The sequence below is a fragment of the Enhydra lutris genome, unplaced genomic scaffold, assembly GCF_002288905.1.
Source record: "Enhydra lutris kenyoni isolate GAN:26980312 unplaced genomic scaffold, ASM228890v2 scaffoldscaffold42, whole genome shotgun sequence".
Classification (NCBI taxonomy): domain Eukaryota; kingdom Metazoa; phylum Chordata; class Mammalia; order Carnivora; family Mustelidae; genus Enhydra; species Enhydra lutris.
The window spans coordinates 17,089,200-17,109,052 of NW_019154126.1; the positions used below are offsets into that span (position 1 = coordinate 17,089,200).

General features: G+C 34.7%; 1 protein-coding gene across 4 annotated transcripts in view; it reads right to left on the minus strand.

The window, feature by feature from the left end:
• Positions 1-1,436: 1,436 nt before the first annotated feature.
• Positions 1,437-19,853, minus strand: part of LOC111155593 (cullin 2) — a 104,288-nt gene continuing 85,871 nt past the window's right edge. For all 4 annotated transcript variants that reach the window (XM_022515844.1, XM_022515845.1, XM_022515846.1 and 1 more), the window contains 10 exons: positions 19,719-19,778; positions 18,852-18,980; positions 18,657-18,743; positions 17,054-17,206; positions 16,690-16,767; positions 11,899-11,965; positions 6,930-7,132; positions 4,682-4,783; positions 3,392-3,508; positions 1,437-2,353 (listed from right to left, as the gene is read on the minus strand). In XM_022515844.1, the coding sequence (XP_022371552.1) occupies positions 2,222-2,353; positions 3,392-3,508; positions 4,682-4,783; positions 6,930-7,132; positions 11,899-11,965; positions 16,690-16,767; positions 17,054-17,206; positions 18,657-18,743; positions 18,852-18,980; positions 19,719-19,778 (1,128 nt within the window). In that variant the 3' untranslated portion in view covers positions 1,437-2,221. The remainder of the gene's footprint in view (positions 2,354-3,391; positions 3,509-4,681; positions 4,784-6,929; positions 7,133-11,898; positions 11,966-16,689; positions 16,768-17,053; positions 17,207-18,656; positions 18,744-18,851; positions 18,981-19,718; positions 19,779-19,853) is intronic.

Here is a 19,853-nt window from a genome sequence, read left to right on the forward strand (position 1 = left end):
CTGAGAAGGTTATCACGGACTTGTACGTGTTAACTATCTCAGTGTTAATACTTATTTTTTAAAAGCTTCTGAAAGTTTTGCTCACATTATTTTTGTTTTCCAAGATCAAGCACAGAGAAGCCTTTCCTCTCTTTCCTCTTCTTTCCCTTTTGTAGCTCTGACCCTCTCTGCCCATGAGAGCACTAGGTACTGCACACAGGGCCTGCCAGGTGAGTGCTCTGGGCTGTGTGCTCGGGTCTTCTGCAGTAATGACTTCAAATGCTTGACCTAACTTGACCAAACTGCAACCTTCCCTTCATTCTCCTCAGCGGAAGTTGTGTGCTATAATTCATTTGAAACACTGCCCCTTTCAGATGGTGACTTGGTCAAATGTATCTGGCCTCTTCTGCCTCATGCACAAGCATATCTTTACTGTTTCTTTCAAGTAAAATGAGCAAAAGATGTGAAGAAAACTCTTGTCAGTCATTTCTGTAGACCTCAGCACAACTATTTTGTCCATTTTTCAATATAATGTATTTTCTCGGCAATTTAGATACCAAGATAAGACTTAAATTTAACATTTATAAATATTTAAGGAAAAAAAAGAATCAATTTGGAAACTTTATCAACAAGTTATCAAAACAAAGGTTTGTTTTTTGACATTGCATGTACAATATTCTATGGTTTGCCATTACTTCCTCTCTAGGAAGAAAGGTAAAATGAAAAATACAGTATAGAAGTAAGTCATTGGAAGTTCGGTAGTTTTTCTCAACACTTAAAGAGACACGAGTCAGAAAAAGTGCAATCGAACAAACCAACTGCAGAAGCCATTTTGCAACAAATTTGAATATGGACCACATATTAGATGATATTAAGTAATTATTATTTTTGTTAGGTGTAAAAACACCATTATAGTTGTGTTTTTGTTGTTTTTAAAAAAGATCTTATTGGTCAGAGACACAAACTTAAGTATTATACGTAAAATGATTCATGTGGGAATGCATTAAAATATTCCAGCTTAAAAAAATCACATTATGTGTGTTGTAGTGGTGGTGGGATAGAGAGGTAACAAATATAATAGACCAGAGTATTCTAATATTGCTGTTAATATATATATATAATAAACAAAATAGCAGAATTTCATGTCTCTATATAAGTGGCACCTGGTGTAATGCACCATACAGACCAAAAAAAAAAAAAAAAACCCAAAACAGTACTTAGGTTATGCACTGCTAAGCACACCTGTGACTTGTGAGAGTCAATCTAGTGTCAAAATGTTAGGGGGTGTATGCGTAATATGTAGGTAGGAGAATGGAAAGAATACACTGGTATCCCAGGATCTCCTACAACTCAGAGAAAGGCAGAAGGGGAGGTAAGAGAGCTGCGATATTTGTCTATATTAGAATTAAGGTATTATGAAAACAGAAGACAAATTTTGAGTGAGAAACTCTTTCTATGCCAGACCTGAAGCCACCGTATTCTCCTCATCCTTTATTTCTGTGGTGTTAGCGTATCACCAGAAACTCTTGATAGAATAAAATCCTCAACATTCGAAACACTCATATCCAACGCAGTTCCAATCCATGAAAATAAAACATTCTTTATGTTGAATGCATTTTTATGCATTTAAGTACAACAATCTAGACATTTTTCATGTAGGACTCAAGTAGGAGCAAAAGTGAATTAAACCATTCAGATAAAAATGCAACTAAAGCTGCATTAGCTGCTTTGATGACTCATGAGAACATTTATACATATACTATTATATGTGATACTCCATCCACATAAAAAAGGCATTCTATTTCTTTATTTTTTTTATTTGACAAGCAGCAATATCATGTTTGTCATTTTAATGTAGATACAATTATTATGTTATCTGTCATATTACAATATTTAAGTTTTTTATTTTATGTTCTTTAAGATACATTAAAAAAAAAAACACATCAACTGCAAACGTGAAGGGGAGAAAAAGCATGGTACCCAACCAAATTCCCACATTTCAGCAATACTTCACTCATTCTTTTAATAAAGTTTAAGAAATGTCATAATGACATGAGCTTGAAATATCTCTAGGCATTTTCTCTGACGCTCATGACGTGGCACTGGTGATGTTGTAAACAGCAGAAAAACAGGGGCTGCCAAATGACCAAATTATGGAGGCACAGGCCTGCTTTTTCCCACAGGAACACACCAAATGGTGATGGCAATGATCTTCTCACACTCACACTAGAGGAGAGCGACATCACGCTACGTAACTGTATTCATCTGCTGACGCTTGACTGCGTTCGATGTACTGTTTGTCTATCAGAACTTCAATACACTTCTTAATCATGCTGATACTAGGATTAAACCTCGCTCTTGACTGGCTAATCACCTGTGTAAGAGAGACATGGATGTCAAAGTACTGCTAATTAGTAAGCTACAAATAATTACTTTTAACCAATCAGCTGTGAAAGTGCCTCAGATGTACTGAGGTCCCGTCAAACAGACCTAACCCATGTGGGAAAAATGTACTTAAAGTAGTTATGAAATCATACTGATTAAAATGAATAAAATCATCCTAAATGGATGGATGTGATACATCAAGCAAATGAATCCCATGAACAGTCCTGAATTTTTTAAGCTCGGATGGCAGTGCACAAGGAGAGAGGAAACAATGAGCTCAAGGTTTGATGACAAAAAAAAAATTTAATGCAAAATAAGGAAAAAGCCTAATGTTTCTGTTGTGAAGGAATTACAAAGCAGAACACAGAGCAAAATCCAATAATATTCATCCATAACTAAATTAAACTATAAATTAATTCATCTATCTAAATACACATTCCACACGCTCCAGCTCCTACTTAACCTCACTGACCTTCCAGGTCCTAGCTGAACTAAACACTTTCTCAAGAAAGCTTTCCCCAACATCCTCTGAGTCAATACTTTCGTGTACATTCTTATACTACTGTAGCTCTTTTTCAGTGCATGTTAATCTAATTTTATATTTTGCTTGCATACTATTTCAATAATGTAGTTCTTTCCTATTAGAAGGTGAACTTCAAAAAGGCAGGAACCACATCTTGGGTTACTCTGCATCACATCCCTAATGACTAGCACAGCACTATATCACATGTAGACACTCATCTATTTATGGAATGAATGAATATTTGAAATCATCAACTTCCTCCAATAACTGGACAAAAGGCTCAAAATATTGGTGAACTTCAGGCCTCTAAATCTGAGCCAAAGCAAACCTGAACTTAATACTGAAATTGTAAGTAAGTACTGTTTTCATTAAGTAATGAGGCATTTCTTTATGTTCTTTTGGAATCCTATTATTTATGTACCATTTGACAAAGAAACATTCCTAATCCATTCATTGATAATACTGGTTATCCCAAAAAGCCTTGAGGGCTTCCCCTCCTTTTACCTCTTGAATAAGGGCATTATGCCGAAGTACTTTTCGTGCTTTCATGATACGAACTATAGCAGCCTGGAGATACATTTTCCGGTCCTCATCTACGGCACTTCTCGTCTGCTCCATTTCCTGTTTCACAGGGGGGAAAAAAAAAGCAAATGAGACATTAAGTCACTGAATCTGAATCTTTCATAATTCATTTTATCAGTGAGTTTACATAAACTTCCCATCAATACTGAGCATCAAATTACACAGTTATCATGTGCCCATGATCACATAACCATTACCAAACGAGTATCTACAGTGAGTTATTTATAGTTTCTTGGGTTAAAGTTGGAAGGATATAAAAAAAAATTAACACTCTTGTAAAATGTATTTCATGTAAACAAGCAATAAAGTAGAACCTAAATGACACAGAACAGTTAATTTTCAAGATTTCTCCTTGAGATTCTCTCTCAATCTTCCTCTGCTGCTCTCCCTTCAAATAAGTAAATAAATAAATAAAATCTTTTTTAAAATAAAAGATAAAATACAATCCTCAAATTACAAATTAGTATTCACTAGTGTAGAGAAAAATGGGATCGCAAACATTTTAGGGTTCAAATTTAATTAACAATTATCTAACACTGGTCTCCCCGTGAGGGAGTAAGCTCCTGGAGAGGGACTGACATCTTATGTAACTTTACATCCTGACCAAGGATAGGGTGGCACATAGAAGGTAATCAAGAAACTTAAGTGACATTACCAGGCTATCCCATAACAAAGCAATAATCATTACTGAGTTAAAAGATCAACAGTAGATGTTCACCTTGCAAACCAGCTCATCTGGTAGTTTGAACCCTACTCTAGACATTACTAGATCACACTCTGAGCATTAACAAGATCCCAACTGGTTCATTTGCACATGAAATTCTGAGAAACATTTCTAACAACTTTTCTTTGAAAAAATGTGATAAAGCTTTCCCTTATTTTACAAATAAAAGATATGCGACATTATATTACTACTCAAGGTAAAAATTTTTGTGAAGAATCCAAGCAACACTCCACATTTTAATATAGTCTAAAAGTAAGTATGCGTATAGTGTAACACCTTTTTCCTTAGATACCCATTATATTACTATTTTTATAATCTAAGATACTGGCAGCGGTTTTGTTTGCAAGATTAGTAAATTCAAAGAATAAACCAGAAAAATGCATTGCATTATTAATTTTGATGTGCAAAGTTTTGCATTATCTCATTTACCACTTGTGAAGTCCAATGCTCAAATCTTTCCAAAAGAAATGACATTAAAAATCACTTACCTGTGGTGTGTCTTTTTGCATTGATGTAGTAATTTTAAATTTTGTTCTTTTACTGCTAAAGTTCATATTTAATGAAAATGAAGATTCTGCATCAATGTCTTCCTACAATTAAAAATAATTCATTTATGTTTATAAAAATTAAAATAATTAAATAAGAGTTGCTGCAAATAATGTGCCATAAACTTAAATGACTAAGAAGACTAATTTCGCATTATAAAGAATTATTTAAGAGAAAAGTAACTGTCTTCTGTCAAGGAAAGAAAAGAAGCTAAAAACAATTCTAATTTTACACTTGAATTTTAATCTGTTTAGATTTAGAAATAAGCTATTTCCTGGCCCGACTATTATATATAAGCATTGGATAAACAATCATAGCTCATTGGCTTAAATAGAATTTAACATTTTAATTCTTATGAACTACTAGGCTCATAGTTTTTCTATCACCCCATTTTGAAAAAGTGAGCAACCAAATGTCTTTTAAAGTGTTGTAATAACAAAATACAGATTATAAATAACTGGACGACAGAAGCAAGTAGTTTCCAGTGGCACACGTCACCCTGTGTGGTTCTGATGAAGCTTACCCTTGAACTCATGTTTTATTCAGTCTACCTGAAGCATGTGGCCTTTTCTCAAGTTAAAGTTGTTAAGCTAATTTTTATAATCACAACTTCTTTATCAGGCTTAAAAAAGCCACTCTGATCATACAGTGAGTTTTCTTATCAGCAGGATGAAAGAGCACTTGGCAAATGAACTCATTCTCAATAATAAGCTACAAAGTTCTGCTAAGGAATAGCAGATTCATAATTAAAATTTAATGTGCAAACAAGAATCTATATTTTGTACATTCCTGAGCAGCTAAAGTAATACATTTTATAAAACTATACAGCTTCTTAGATACTTAATTTAGCTTACAAATTTAAACAAACTTCAGGTTTTAAAAAAATCATGCTGAACTTATAATTACTTGACTTAATTAAAATATTAAGAATTTAGGGGCGCCTGGGTGGCTCAGTGGGTTAAAGCCTCTGCCTTCGGCTCAGGTCATGATCCCAGGGTCCTGGGATCGAGCCCCGCATCGGGCTCTCTGCTCCGCAGGGAGCCTGCTTCCTCCTCCCTCTCTCTCTGCCTGCCTCTCTGCCTACTTGTGATCTCTGTCTGTCAAATAAATAAATAAAATCTAAAATATATATATATATATATATATATATTATATATATTAAGAATTTAGTATTTTGTTAGGATTCTGAAGTCAGAAAAATTAATCATTTCTCAGTATTAAGAAAAGCTTGATATGAATTTCAGAATATATGCCATTTAAAGCTGTTCAGTTATAGGCTACAAAATACCATCAATTAGGAGCACCTGGATGAAGCAGTTAAGTGTCTGACTCTTGGTTTCACTCAGGTCATGATCTCAGAGTCATGAGACTGAGCCCCATGTTGGGCTCTGCACTCAGCAGGGAGTCTGCTTAGGATTCTCTTCTCCTTCTACCCCTCCCACTCCCTTCAAATAAATCAATCTTAAAAAAAATATCATCAATTAAATGAATTGAAGACAGAAATAGCAGGCTATTAACTTCGCCAAAATAAAAATGACACCTCATTTACAGGAATTTTTTCTTATAGGCACAATTTGGTTTAGGAGATTTAACTCACATCTGTTGCTTCTGAACCACTTAAATATCCAAGACATACTATAACAATAACAAAAACTTGTTACTAGGAAAAAAAGCTAAAAAGAAAAGTATATTACTAGCTTGCTATTCTTGTGACAGGTAGTACAAATACATGGTGGTTATTAGTTGAATGCTGGAATGAAGGGACAGGAGAGTGAGAGCAGTTTGGATGGTCACACAAGCTAACTATGCATACAAATATCAACAGGTGGTCATTTCCTATTACAGAGCCATGTAATAAATATCAATTAAACACAGGAAAAAGTGAAACACTACAGTTTTTAACATCAGTTGATCAGAATCCACCTGATGGCAATTCTTTCACAATTTTCAGTACACTGTCACAGTAAAGGACAAACGAAATCAAACTATAAAGTGCACATAGGCACCAACTTCTCTGTGATTCCAGAAACTCATAGCTATAAGGAGCCTGCAGTATTGTTAGCTGACTCAAGCGCTTTCCAAATTACAAAGGGCATTACCAATTATAACCTCACTTTAAAAACTCAGAAGATCTCATGAAAAAGATACAATGTTAATAATGCTTAAATTCCTTGAAATACCACCCCATACCTTTTCTGAATCATGGTTAATCATTTTCACATCAAGTAATGATTTGATTGTTTTTGTCAGTTCCTTTTCATTCATCTGAGTGCTGTCCTGAAGCTCTTTATAGCTGACAGTTTCACTGTTGTTAAAGGCAAGAAGAACTGCCATTTGGTATGTAGTAACCATGGCTACATATGGTTTGCCCAAATAGTTCATTTTAACTTCACCTACGATAAAAACAAAATTGTAACAATAAACTGATCATTCAAAGAAGCATTTCAAAATTACTTGAGTAATAACTGTTTATTTCAGCTGCTTTCTCCTGAAAGAATGAACCAACGACTTATTAAATTGTTATGAAGCCATTCTTGCTAGCAGTGTAATCAGTTTGTTTGTTTGGGGGGATGGAGGGAGGGCTATTAGTTCTCAGTGTGTAGTATAAATCACAATTAAACTACCATACCTCTACCAGTAGGTAACAATGTCTTTAAATGTTACTAGAAAAGCTATGACTTAGGCAAGAAAAAGCAATTAAGAGGAGGTGAGGGTAGGAGGAGAAATGGGCAGATAGACAATGGGGGAGACGGACAGCTTGCGACCAATAATCACCTCATGTACTTTCTCTATCTGGCAACGTTCAAGCACTCAGGGAGGTCCACAAGCATATAGGAGATGTTTCTCTAATGGCTCTCTCTAACCCACAGTTTCTACTAAAATTTAACAATGCTATTTTGTCCCATTAAACAAACATTAATCCTCCCAGTAACTTCCTAGGGACAAACAATTGGAAGGAGAGACAAAAAGGCAGATCCATTATTTTGTTGAAATAGTTGACAGAATAAAAAAGTTCTAGATTCTACACTACCCTGAAAGCTATGAAGGATACAGCAGGTTTAGGCACACCTAGGGTTCTGCAACATCCCAGGGAGACAGCACACTGAAAAGTTTATAAAAAACAGTATGACAAACATGAATGCACCACAGAGCATGGAAAATAAAAAGCTAATGCACGTCAATGAACTGTTTCCTAAAGTATAAAGCTGTGGTTTACTGACAGTATTTCTTGGGGCACCTGGAAGGCTCAGTTGTTAAGAGTCTGCCTTTGGTTCAGGTCATGATGCCAGTGTCCTAGGATCGAGCCCCGCACTGAGCCCTGCACTGGGCTCCCTGCTCTGCGAAGGCCTGATTCTCCCTTTCCCGCTCCCCCTGCTTGTGTTCCCTTTCTCGCTGTGTGTCTCTCTGTCAAATAAACAAATAAAATCTTTTTTTTTTAAAGGTTTTATTTATTTATTTGACAGACAGAGATCACAAGCAGGCAGAGAGGTAGGCAGAGAGAGGAAGGGAAGCAGGCTCCCCGCTGAGCAGAGAGCCCAATGCGGGGCTCGATCCCAAGACCCCGGGATCATGACCTGAGCCAAAGGCAGAGGCTTTAACCCACTGGGCCACCCAGGCGCCCCAACAAATAAAATCTTTTAAAAAAAGAAATTCCAGTAGCATTTTCATCATTCTCTCATTCAGTAGCTCTGTCACATCTCATAGCATAGTTGCTTACTTCTTAAAATTCTTACCTCTGTTGGTAATATGCTCTCAACATTCTTCTTTGCCTATCTTGGCTAAGTCCTATTCACCCTTGAAAACCAAGTTTAGATGTTATTTACTCAGAAGCTTTCCCTTACCAGTGACTGTCTGCTACCACCAGTCTGTGGGAAACTTTTACCCTGGGCTTGCCTCTCGATTACAATATCCAAAACATTTACCAAAAATATTTACTTGTCTGTTCTCCCATGTACGAGCTTTTTGAGGGCTGAGGCTCTATATTTTATCTGTACTTGGCATACAGCAGTACTAGAATCAAAGAAGATGATCCTCTGAATTGGTAAATGAATTTTCCAAAGATAAAGATGAAGAAATAGGCTCAAAGAAGTTAAGGTTACAGACTAAGCTCAAGGTTACAGACTTAATAGGCTAATAACCCTACATCTTCTGATTCTAACTTCCTCCAAATACCACTTCATACCCCATCTCCAACCATTTGTAAAGACTCCTGGATTACAATACAAAAAATACCTAGAAATGTGGAAATGGACTAGGAAAGAGTAATTTTGATTATATGTGTAAGTATGAACGTTAGGGGTTCTTGAGAAACAGAATTCTAAGTAATCAGTCCAGAAACAGAGCCAATGTTTTAAAGGAGCCCTGGAACCTTATGATAAATGTGAAGACACCAGAACAAGAAGCTTAAAGGTGGACAGTGTTTGAGAACATTTTATTAATGAGTAAATGAATGAGAAACAAAACTAAATAACTAAACTAGATAAACTAAATAACTGACGAATATACAAGGCTAACATCTCTCTTGCAAAGGAATAAACTCTTTGGCTTTAATTAAGATACACATATACAATAGTAAAGTAAGACCCAAAAAATGAACAAACGACAAGTTCCAAAAATCTGGTTATTATGGACCAGCTTAGGAATTTAGTACTATTCAAAAACAGGAAAAGAATGTTGATTTCCTTCCTATTTAGGTGTTAATGGTAACACTTTTCAGGTCAAATTCTATATACTATAGCCTTTTCTTTATTTCTATATACAATTAGTTGCTGAACACCAAAAAAGTGAGCCCCTCACAAAATACTTTAGGAGACAGGCTGATAATTGCTGAGATAATTAGAGAAACAAGGAGAATTTAAACTCCACAAGACATTCAGGGAAGTAAAACTAAATTAAATTCAAGTACATTAAGATGTATTAGAAATTCCTTTAGTTATCTAAAGCAGGGTGAGTGAGGCGCTTGGGGGTGCAGTCAGTTAAGCGTCCAACTCTTGGTTTCAGATCAGATCATGACCTCAGGGCTGTGAGACTGAACCCCATTTTGGGCTTCCTGCTTATCAGGGAATCTGCCTGAGATTCTCTCTTCCTCTCTCCTTCCCACTTGTGCACTCTCTCTCTCTAAAATAAACAGATCTTTAAAAATAAATAAACACAAATAAAACTGGTTGAGCAATTTTTTTCCTTAAAACCGATTATATTTAATAAATGAGTAGAAAAAATTCACAACAGATGTAAAATGAAAGGTCAAGTACAAACTGACCCGCTTATTAAGAATATCATATCTCTTTATTTCACAAACTGCTGAAAAAAAGTTGCCCAACTTGCTTAATACAGATAAACTTGTATAAGTATGTATTACCATGTACCAATTATGTACTAATATGTATTACCAACATAATGACACATTATATTGCAAATATAAATTGGTCAAATAAATGGCACTTAAAAGAAAATAGTTAAAGTTTCTCGTAATGAAATTTCTCTTATGTAAGTGAACAGAATTTCCTAATAAAGGTTATGGCACCTGATTGATCAAATTTTCTTACACCATTTCTAAGAGATATATATACCCTCCTTTCCTTATACAAAGGGAAAGTTGATTCAATGCATTTTCAAAGCATGGCTTTAACAAAAGGAAAGAGAATTTGAGTGTTTGCTTTGGTTAACATCTTCAGGCAACTCAGAGCAACTGCACTCAGTCCACAATCATTCAGGTAGTAATCCTACTATCATATAAGTGTACAACGGTTCCAGAAAGAAGCAAAGGACTGGATTCTAACTAAACTTTTCTAAAATAGAAACTACTGGAAATTAATTGTGACATTTTGGGAAAAGCATTTGCTACTGCAGTGCACAATAATACCACAAATAAAAATCAAATGGTCAGATCTCCTTACAATGCTATAATGGTTACAGAAATTTCCTTGGTGCAGCCACTCTGAAAAACAGTATGGAGGTTCCTCAAAAAGTTGAAAATAGAGCTACCCTATTGACCCAGCAATTGCATTACAGGGTATTTACTTTAAAGATACAAATGTAGTGATCTGAAGGGGCACATGTACCCCAATGTTTATAGCAGCAAAGTCCATAATAGTCAAACTATGGAAAGAGCCTAGATATCCAACAACAGATGAATGGATAAAAAAGATGGGAGATATAGACATATATATATATAATGGAATACTATGCAGCCATCAAAAGAAATGAAATCTTGCCATTTGCAATGACATGGATGGAACTAGAGGGTGTTATGCTTAGTGAAATAAGTCAATTATTGTATCTCTCTGATATGAGGAATTTGAGAAAGAAGACAGAGGATCACAGGGGAAGGGAAGGCAAAATGAAACAAGACAAACCCAGAGAGGGAGACAAACCGTAAGAGACTCTTAATCTCAGGAAACAAACTGAGGGTTGCTGGAAGGGAGGGAGGTGGAAGGATGGGGTGGCTGGGTGATGGACATTGGGGAGGGTATGTGATATGGTGAGGAAAAAAAAAAAGTGAATGGAAAAATGTACACTATTTTGAGGGGGAAAAATCTGAGCCAAGAATAAAGGTGATTAATGATGACAAAAAAAATTTTTTTCTGAGGATTTCTGACATATTTATGGAAACTTTTTTTAGGAGTATCTGACTTGTCAAGTCTTGGTTTCTAGATAAAATCTCTAATGTCTAGATAAACTGGTGTGTTACAGAAATGTAATAAACATTATAAAATTCAGAAACTTTCTTAATAAGCAGTAATAAAATATAAGCAGCATAAATTTATAAGGCACTACTAAAAAGTGCTGAACTTGGGGTGCCTGGGTGGCTCAGTCATTTAAGCATCTGACTTCAACTTGGGTCATGATCCTGGGGTCCTGGGACTGAGCCTTGCTTTGGGCTCCCTGCTCTGTGGGGAGTCTGCTTCTCCCTCTGCCCCTCTCCCTGCTTATGCTCTCTCTCAAATAAATAAATAAAAATCTTTAAAAAAAAAAAGTGCTAAACTTAAACTTCATTAATAGTTGCTTTAATGATAACCAGCAGGGTAGACAGAGGAAAAGAGGTTAAAAGCCATCATTAGGGAAAAAAAATTATCATTAGGCTATAAGAAATCCTTTCCTTTATTATTAAGATATTTATATCAGTAAATTTCACTAGATATAATGAAATGCGTATTACCTGTACAGAGATAATGTAACCACGTAAGTTTCCTTCCACTGAAATGCTGGCTGTAAAATAATTCAAACTGTAAAAAAGAAAAAAAATTATTTTCAGCTACTGTAACATAACTTACTTAGCTATTACACTATTACTACACAAAAAAAGTTGATGTTAGAAAAGACAACCCATCTGGTGTACTTACTCATTTTATAGATGAGAAAACATATCCATGCAAGTCCCTGACCAAGATCATACAAATATTAGTGCAGCTCTTTTCACTTACAATTTTGTCCAGGGTTCTCTCCCTTAAACTACAACCCTCCACATTTGACTTTATGTATAAATTCAGAAATGACAGTCAATGCTTAATTATCAGTTTTGAATGACAGCAATTTGGACTTTATAAATACTAATTACTGACCCAAAACACCATCATATAAATTTCAATATGAAAATGCAAATCATACCTTCATTTTTATTTTCCTATTTGCCAACATATGCCCTTGCTGAAGTGACAGGTTAATATTTCTGTGATTACCTATAAGGTGATAACTACAATTTAATTTCCACATCCAGCCAAACACTAATACAAACAAAGCTTCAAAGTACTCATCTTTGTATCATCTTTTATTGATATTACTGTAAAAAATTTAACATTCTATTAATGTTGCTTTGAAATTAAAAAAACTCCTTCTTTGAATTGAATGTGTAACTGTAGGACATCAATCCAAAACATCTTTCAAAGAGTAAGTCAGTACATAAATAAATAGTGAGAAAATGATACTGAAATGTAAAATAACAACAACAACAAACAAAAAACCAAAACACTCAATATCATTGTAAAACCGAAAAATAAGCAAACACATCATGTCACAATTCAAAATTGTGGACATACTTTCAGAATGATGTGCCACATGTAATATTTACAACTAAAGCTTTTAATTGTATATCAAACCTAACATCCTGTACTCCCATAACAAAATTTCAATAAAGCAATCAGCAATGTTTGACCTGCCAGCCAAAATAGTGAATTTTTTCAGCAGTCCATTCCACGTTTGCTTAGTCCTCGTAAGCTGAAACTTGCTGAGCATGCTTTCCCTCCAATGGTGCAAATCCACCAACCCCCTTGCATAATAAACAGGAAATGACTGACACCTGAAATACTTAGGATTTTCTGCGTGGTTCTAGTCTAGACAAATGAAAATTATGTCATAAAAGTAACCCAGAAGTTGGCTCTAATTAACAACCTCCAAAGGTGTCAATAAAATTCAATTACTACTATGACACTCCTAATTTAATTATGAAACCTTTATAATAACTTTGTGGACAAAAGCAAAATAAAACATTTTGAAACTGAGAAAACCAAATTTTCTAAATTATTTAAGCGCAAGGATGTATATTTCAGGGATCAAGCCCTGCGTCGCGATGTATATTCCAAGCTCTGAAAGCAATGTTTTGCCTCTTTCTACTCCTAGCAACTAGTACTATCATAAAGTTTTAATGATAATGATATAGATAAGCCAGCAGAAAACATTCCTTTACCATTAAATTTTAAATCTGATTACAAAGATTTTCATGTCTATAACTACCCAAGAACAAAAGACTGAGCACCAAATGGAAACATTATAAATTCATCTGGTATTCAAAGACAAATGCTATAAAACCTTGCTTCATTCTATCATTAAACAATTATGTTACCAAAGTTTATTAGTAAAATATATACCTTGCCTAAACTTCTCATTTTAAAATAAATAATTGTCAGGCTAGGACACCATCCTTTAAATACCATGTGAGGGTATTAATTAGAACTCAAAAGGCCTTGGGGGCACCTGGGTGGCTCAGTTGTTAAGCATCTGCCTTCTGCTTTGGTCATGATCCCAGGTACTGGGATCGAGCCCTACATCGGGCTCCCTGCTTGGCAGGAAGCCTGCTTCTCCCTCTCCCACTCCCCCTGCTTATGTTCCCTCTCTTGCTGTCTCTCTCTCTCTCTGTCAAATAAATAAACAAAATCTAAAAAAAAAAAAACCTCAAACGGCCTTAAAAAGTAAAGAATTCATATTCACTTCTAATAAAGAGCTGCATTAATACATAATACTTTATATTTCTTCGGTATTATTCAGATTTGTAGAGCAGGTACAAAGGAAGTACAACAATGAAGATTTATTGGTCTAATATGCAAAATAACTTACTTTTAATTAAAGCTCAATTTCCACAGTTTTAAGATTCATATGTGTAAAACGAAAGTAATTTTTAATACACAGCTATATTTAAGATATAAGATATATAAATGATCATTAAGGCAAGATGAATTAATTTACGTGTGGAAATGTACTCTGTTAAGTACACCAATGGATTCTGAGTCCTAGGTAACTGAACACTTGGATTCACTAGGAAAAAATAGAAGGACAAACTCCCTCTACTGGTAATTAGAAAAAATCCAGATGGAGAGGATAATACTCTTGGAATCATAATTTCATAGTCAGAAAAGAACCCATTATTTGTTTGAAAACGAGGAAACTGAATCCTGATGAAGGTTTATACATTAATAAAAGCTGAAGGGGTTAAAAAAAGTGTTACTGGAAAATGATTATTTCAAGGGGAGAGAGAACAACATAAAGTCAGAAGGAAACTATTTCTGGCAGCAACTATTCTCTGCCTTAATTGCAATTCAAAACCTCAGGCTCTTAAGAAGTAAGTTTTAGTACTGTTAAAGGTGAGTACATCAAAATGCCTTACCTGGCTACTCCAGCTCCTGCCCCTAGCTTGCATCTATTCTTTCTGCAAAACCCATAAAAACCTGCCCACTCAACAGAGTGCTTTTCTTCATATAGTTTTTAAGATGATCATGCTATCATGCCTTTCTAAAGAAGACCCAAGAAGTCCTTAAGTTAGACCCCCTGGTCTGAAAGTCTAATGCTTGGTATCCTGAAATCTACCTGATTATTTATACTTCTCTACTCTCCTATGACCACTACTACTATAACTATTACTTCCTCTCTATCAGCTACCATTTATTGAGTACGTACTATATACCAGGCTAAGTGCTTTACATTATTTCATTTTATTTTTGTATCAACACTCTGAGTAGTCCTATCATCAGAAATATCAAAAAGGTATTTGCCCAAAGTCACAGAGCATAGAAAATGGCAGAATAGACATAGGAAACCAGAAATGATGACTCAGAGTCTACACTGTGTTATTTTCTTTATAATCCTTATTTTAAAAGAAACAGAAAACACACTTGAAAAAAATGACTCAAATAACTGCAAACATCTCTAGGGAATAGTGTAATGAAATACCATTTTCATTTTAAACTTCATAATGTATGCATAATTCACTGGATCACAACCTCAAGTTATTGCCCAAATACGATAAGGAAGATTTCTCTAGAAAAACTGCTATTCAAACTTCCATTGAGTCAAGAAATAAGAAACCTCTTTTGGTGAGTTAGCAAATCAAGGGTCAGTTTCAAGAGAAATGAAAAATGTCCACTCAAAAACCTGTACATGAATGTTCATAGTAGCATTTTCATATACCAAAAAGGTGGAAACAACCCAAATGTCCATCAACCAATGAATGGACAAATAAAATGTGGTACATCTATGCACTGGAACTACTGATACATGCGACAACATGGGATGAACCTTGACATTATGCTAAGTGAATTAAGTTAGTTACAAATGTTAAGACTCTATGTGTCCAGAATAGGCAAATCTACAGAGAAAGAAAGTAGATTGCCTAGGACTGGGAGGGGTGAGGAAGGGTGTTGGGGGAAAACAGAGAATGACTATTAATGGGTAGGGGTTTTGGAGGGGCAATTCTGGGGCAAGAAGAATGTTCTGATACTGTGTGTGTGTCTCGTGGTTGCACAACTGTGAATATACTAAAAAAAACACTGAAACTATACTTTAAATGAATTAATTATATAATGCTATGGTTTGAACATTTGTGTCCCTTCCAAATTCATATGCTAAAATCCTAATGCCCAATATGATAGTAGTAGTAGGAGGTGAGGCCTTTGGGAGGTGCTCAGATCATGAGGGTGGAGCCCTCATAAAAGAGATTAGTGCTTACTATAAAAGAGACCCCACAACCCCTTTTACCATGTGAGGACATAAGAAGTCTGTGACCTGGAGAGGGCCCTCTCCTGACCATGCTAGCATCCTGATCTCAGGTTTCCAGCTCCAGAACTGTGAGAAATACATTTCTGTTGTTTATAAGCTGCCCAGTCTGTGGTATTTTATTAGAGCAACCTCAACAGACTAGGACATCTGATATATTAATCATATCCCAATAAAACTGTAAAGATACAGTGTCTTTAAAAGTTTTATGGTAAGCATTGTAAGGTTTATATTCAGTTGCACTTTAAAGCATTTTTTCTAGATTTCACATTCCATATATACTTACTTAAATTACAGGCCAGAAATAAAAATAACTATTATAAGGGATAAATGTGGAGGCATAAAAATGTCTCCAAATTCAAATGAAAAATTAGAAAATGACTTTTTTAAGTACTGAGTTCTAAACTTTCTTCTAATAATTTCTGTAGTTTAAAACTGCTTAAGAGCAGATTTAATAAAAATAAGAGACACACTTTGACAAAGAACTGTATGACACCCTTAGCATTGTAGTTTTAGTATTAAATAACTACAATATACATTCTTCCTACAAGCAGAAAAACTATCATTTGTGCATATACTTTTATATCATATGAGCCCTTAAGACTTTGGAAATATACTTAAAGTAATATAACATGAAGACTATTATTAAAGTTTCTTTGGTCTTCTAACATATTTCCTGCAAACTTACCATCTGTACACTTTTTTCCAATTCCTGGGGAATTGCAAATGTAGACGAAGGAGCCTGAGTAAGAGGCCATGCACCAGCCTAGAAGGAAAAAAGTTCAACAGATAAACATCTAAATTAAAAGTAAAAATTTGTAAAATGATTTAAGTGACTAAAGCACTATTTTTTTTTACCTTCCTCGAAATGTTGATAAAACCCTCAATATTTCTAACATGACACATTTCATTCTAATTCAATATAACACATAACTTTAGAAGCTACCATCCACTGATTGAAAGAAATGTAATCAGGCATCTACTCATTAATTCTCTGCATCAGAGTATTTGAAATGGTTAATAAATGCCCAGAATGGAACACATACTCATACCTGTAGAACATATATTTGAAAACTAATTCCCAAATCTATTACTGTGTCTTGATTTTTGATAAAATTGTTGAACTTATTGTTGAGATCAGCACTGACACTCATATCTGTATACATCCGATGTAGCTTGCTGGTAAACTCATAACCACAGGCTTGCTGTAAAAGAAAAAAGTTTTCAAAAATATTTGATTAAAAAAGAAAAATAAAAAACCGTATCGATTATTAAGAATGTGTTTCTACTGATAGGCCTATGGTCAAAGGTCCTGCTTATGTATTTACTCCAAAGGCCTATATTATTCATAACCCAAAGCAGCTATTCAAAACAAAACCTTACAAAGATTTTTTCTTCTTCAATGCAGACTAAATGAAAACACAGATTTATAAAACAGTAAATTTCCCTTTAAAACAAAAAGACTTTTCTATAAATTCATGTTTCTTATTTCAACACTACAAAATGCTCCATTTACTGTAAGTAAGATACCTTATGAGGTTTACATATAGTATCAAATACCTAGAAAGATGACTAGGCATATTTGAATCACTAGTCAGTTTCAAAAGGAGGGTACTGGGACGCCTGGGTGGCTCAGTTGGTTAAGCAGCTGCCTTCGGCTCAGGTCATGATCCCAGCGTCCTGGGATCGAGTCCCGCATCGGGCTCCTTGCTCATCAGGGAGCCAGCTTCTCCCTCTGCCTCTGCCTGCCATTCTGTCTGCCTGTGCTTGCTCTCTCTCCCTCTCTCTCTCTGACAAATAAATAAATAAAATCTTTAAAAAAAAAAAAAAAGGAGGGTACTTAGGCATATTTTTAATACCATCTACTGAATAATGAAATCCACTTCCTTGAAATTTTTCAAAACTGTATCATCAGCAGGTCAGAAAATTTGGATCTTTAATCTTGGGATAGAAAATGTTTTGTGTTTAGATTATTTCTTAAAAATCAAAAGGTAGGGCGCCTGGGTGGCTCAGTTGGTTAAGCGACTGCCTTCAGCTCAGGTCATGATCCTGGAGTCCCGGGATCGAGTCCCGCATCGGGCTCCCAGCTCCATGGGGAGTCTGCTTCTCCCTCTGACCTTCTCCTCGCTCATGCTCTCTCTCACTGTCTCTCTCTTCTCTCAAATAAATAAATAAAATGTTTAAAAAAAAAAAATCAAAAGGTAACTACTGAATGGTATATTTAAAAAGGACCACATAGTACATTCAATGACTACTATGTAGGAATTATCAACTACTAAGTAACTCAGAATAAATATGAATCGACTACTATTTCTCTCATACACTAAAATGATGTAAAAATGACCTGAAATTCAATTTCACTCTAAAACTTGTGAAAGGAATAATTTAGGTGTATTCATTCATTAAGTAAATACAAGTCTTTTATAAAGTTAACAGGTTTATATCTTGTGGATGATTCTAAATCAATATATAAAGAAAGATTTTGTCTTTTCAATTCAGTATTTGCAATCCCACCACACAAATATACATTCTATATTTTTTAACCAGACACCTAGTAATGAAATATTTCATTACTACATATAATGCTGCAATGAATATCTTTATGTGCTCATGGAATAATTTCTAGGACATTATCAGATCAAAGGCTTAAATTACCTTTAATTTATTGATCATGGCTTCTTCAGAATCCATAGACATAGATAACCCGTGAATTAAACGTTTTGCCAGCATTCTTGCGTAGAACTGCATTAAAAAATTTTGTTAAAGATTACTTTCTTTCTGATGATTTAAAGTTCAAAACTAAGTCAAAGCTGATTAAAACACAATTAAAGCTTTCTATTAACAACTTACCTTTTGAAAAACATCTTTATCATCAATATACTTGAAAACAGTAATGAAGCTCGTGAGTTTGTCCTCCACTTCATTCTCAGTCATCCCCTTCGCTGACTTCTTTAATAAGTTGTCACAGTACTTAGCAAGCTCAAGTAGAAATTGACAGTAAATTTTAGAAAGGGCCCTTCTGTACATATCATGCCTCAAAGGAGGCAAAGTGGCAACAATACAGAATAAGATCAATGGATAGGGTCTTTGCCATCCTAAAGCTGTTTTAGAAATTATGAACATGCCCCAAAGAACTTAAAATATATTCTCTAAGGTAAAAACAAAACAAAACTAAACAAAACAAAAAACTAGAAATAAGTAAAAAAAAAAACAACTAATCAACGTGTAGAGCCCAATAAAGCACTGATATAATAAAAGTTTCAAAAGAACACCCAGATGAGTTTTGAGAGGCTCTGATAGTTTTTTATATTAAATAAGTACTTTTTAAAAATCTTACAACAACCTCGGTATGTCAGTTTCCTATAAAGGCTATCAAAAATTTACCACACAATTTCCTTTAGATTTCAGATAAAATCAGTAAAATCCCTAGGAGAAGTAATGCAAATTATTCCAAAGCACACATATTTTAAATCCCAAACACTGTGAAATGGAGTATTTTCCCTGTCAGTTTATTCCTTTAGTACACGGTCGATTGCATTCCTTAAATAAATGCCAAATTATACACAAGGTACACAATCGTTTTTATTTTTAATAATTTAATTTCATCTGTTTTTCTGAGAGACACACAAAACCAAATTAATTTGACGCTCTCCTCAGTTTTCTTTTTCTAATACTGATTTTCCATAAGATTACTTTTAAGCAACCATCAAAACTTACCAGTTCAGGTGCTTTGCAAACAGACTTGGGTTCTCTGTAATTTACAACTGATGTGAGGGCCTAAATAAGAAAACAGACCACTAATTAGCCCCCAGTAATGGGGTAAAAGTGCAGCTGGTTCAATATAATATGCTA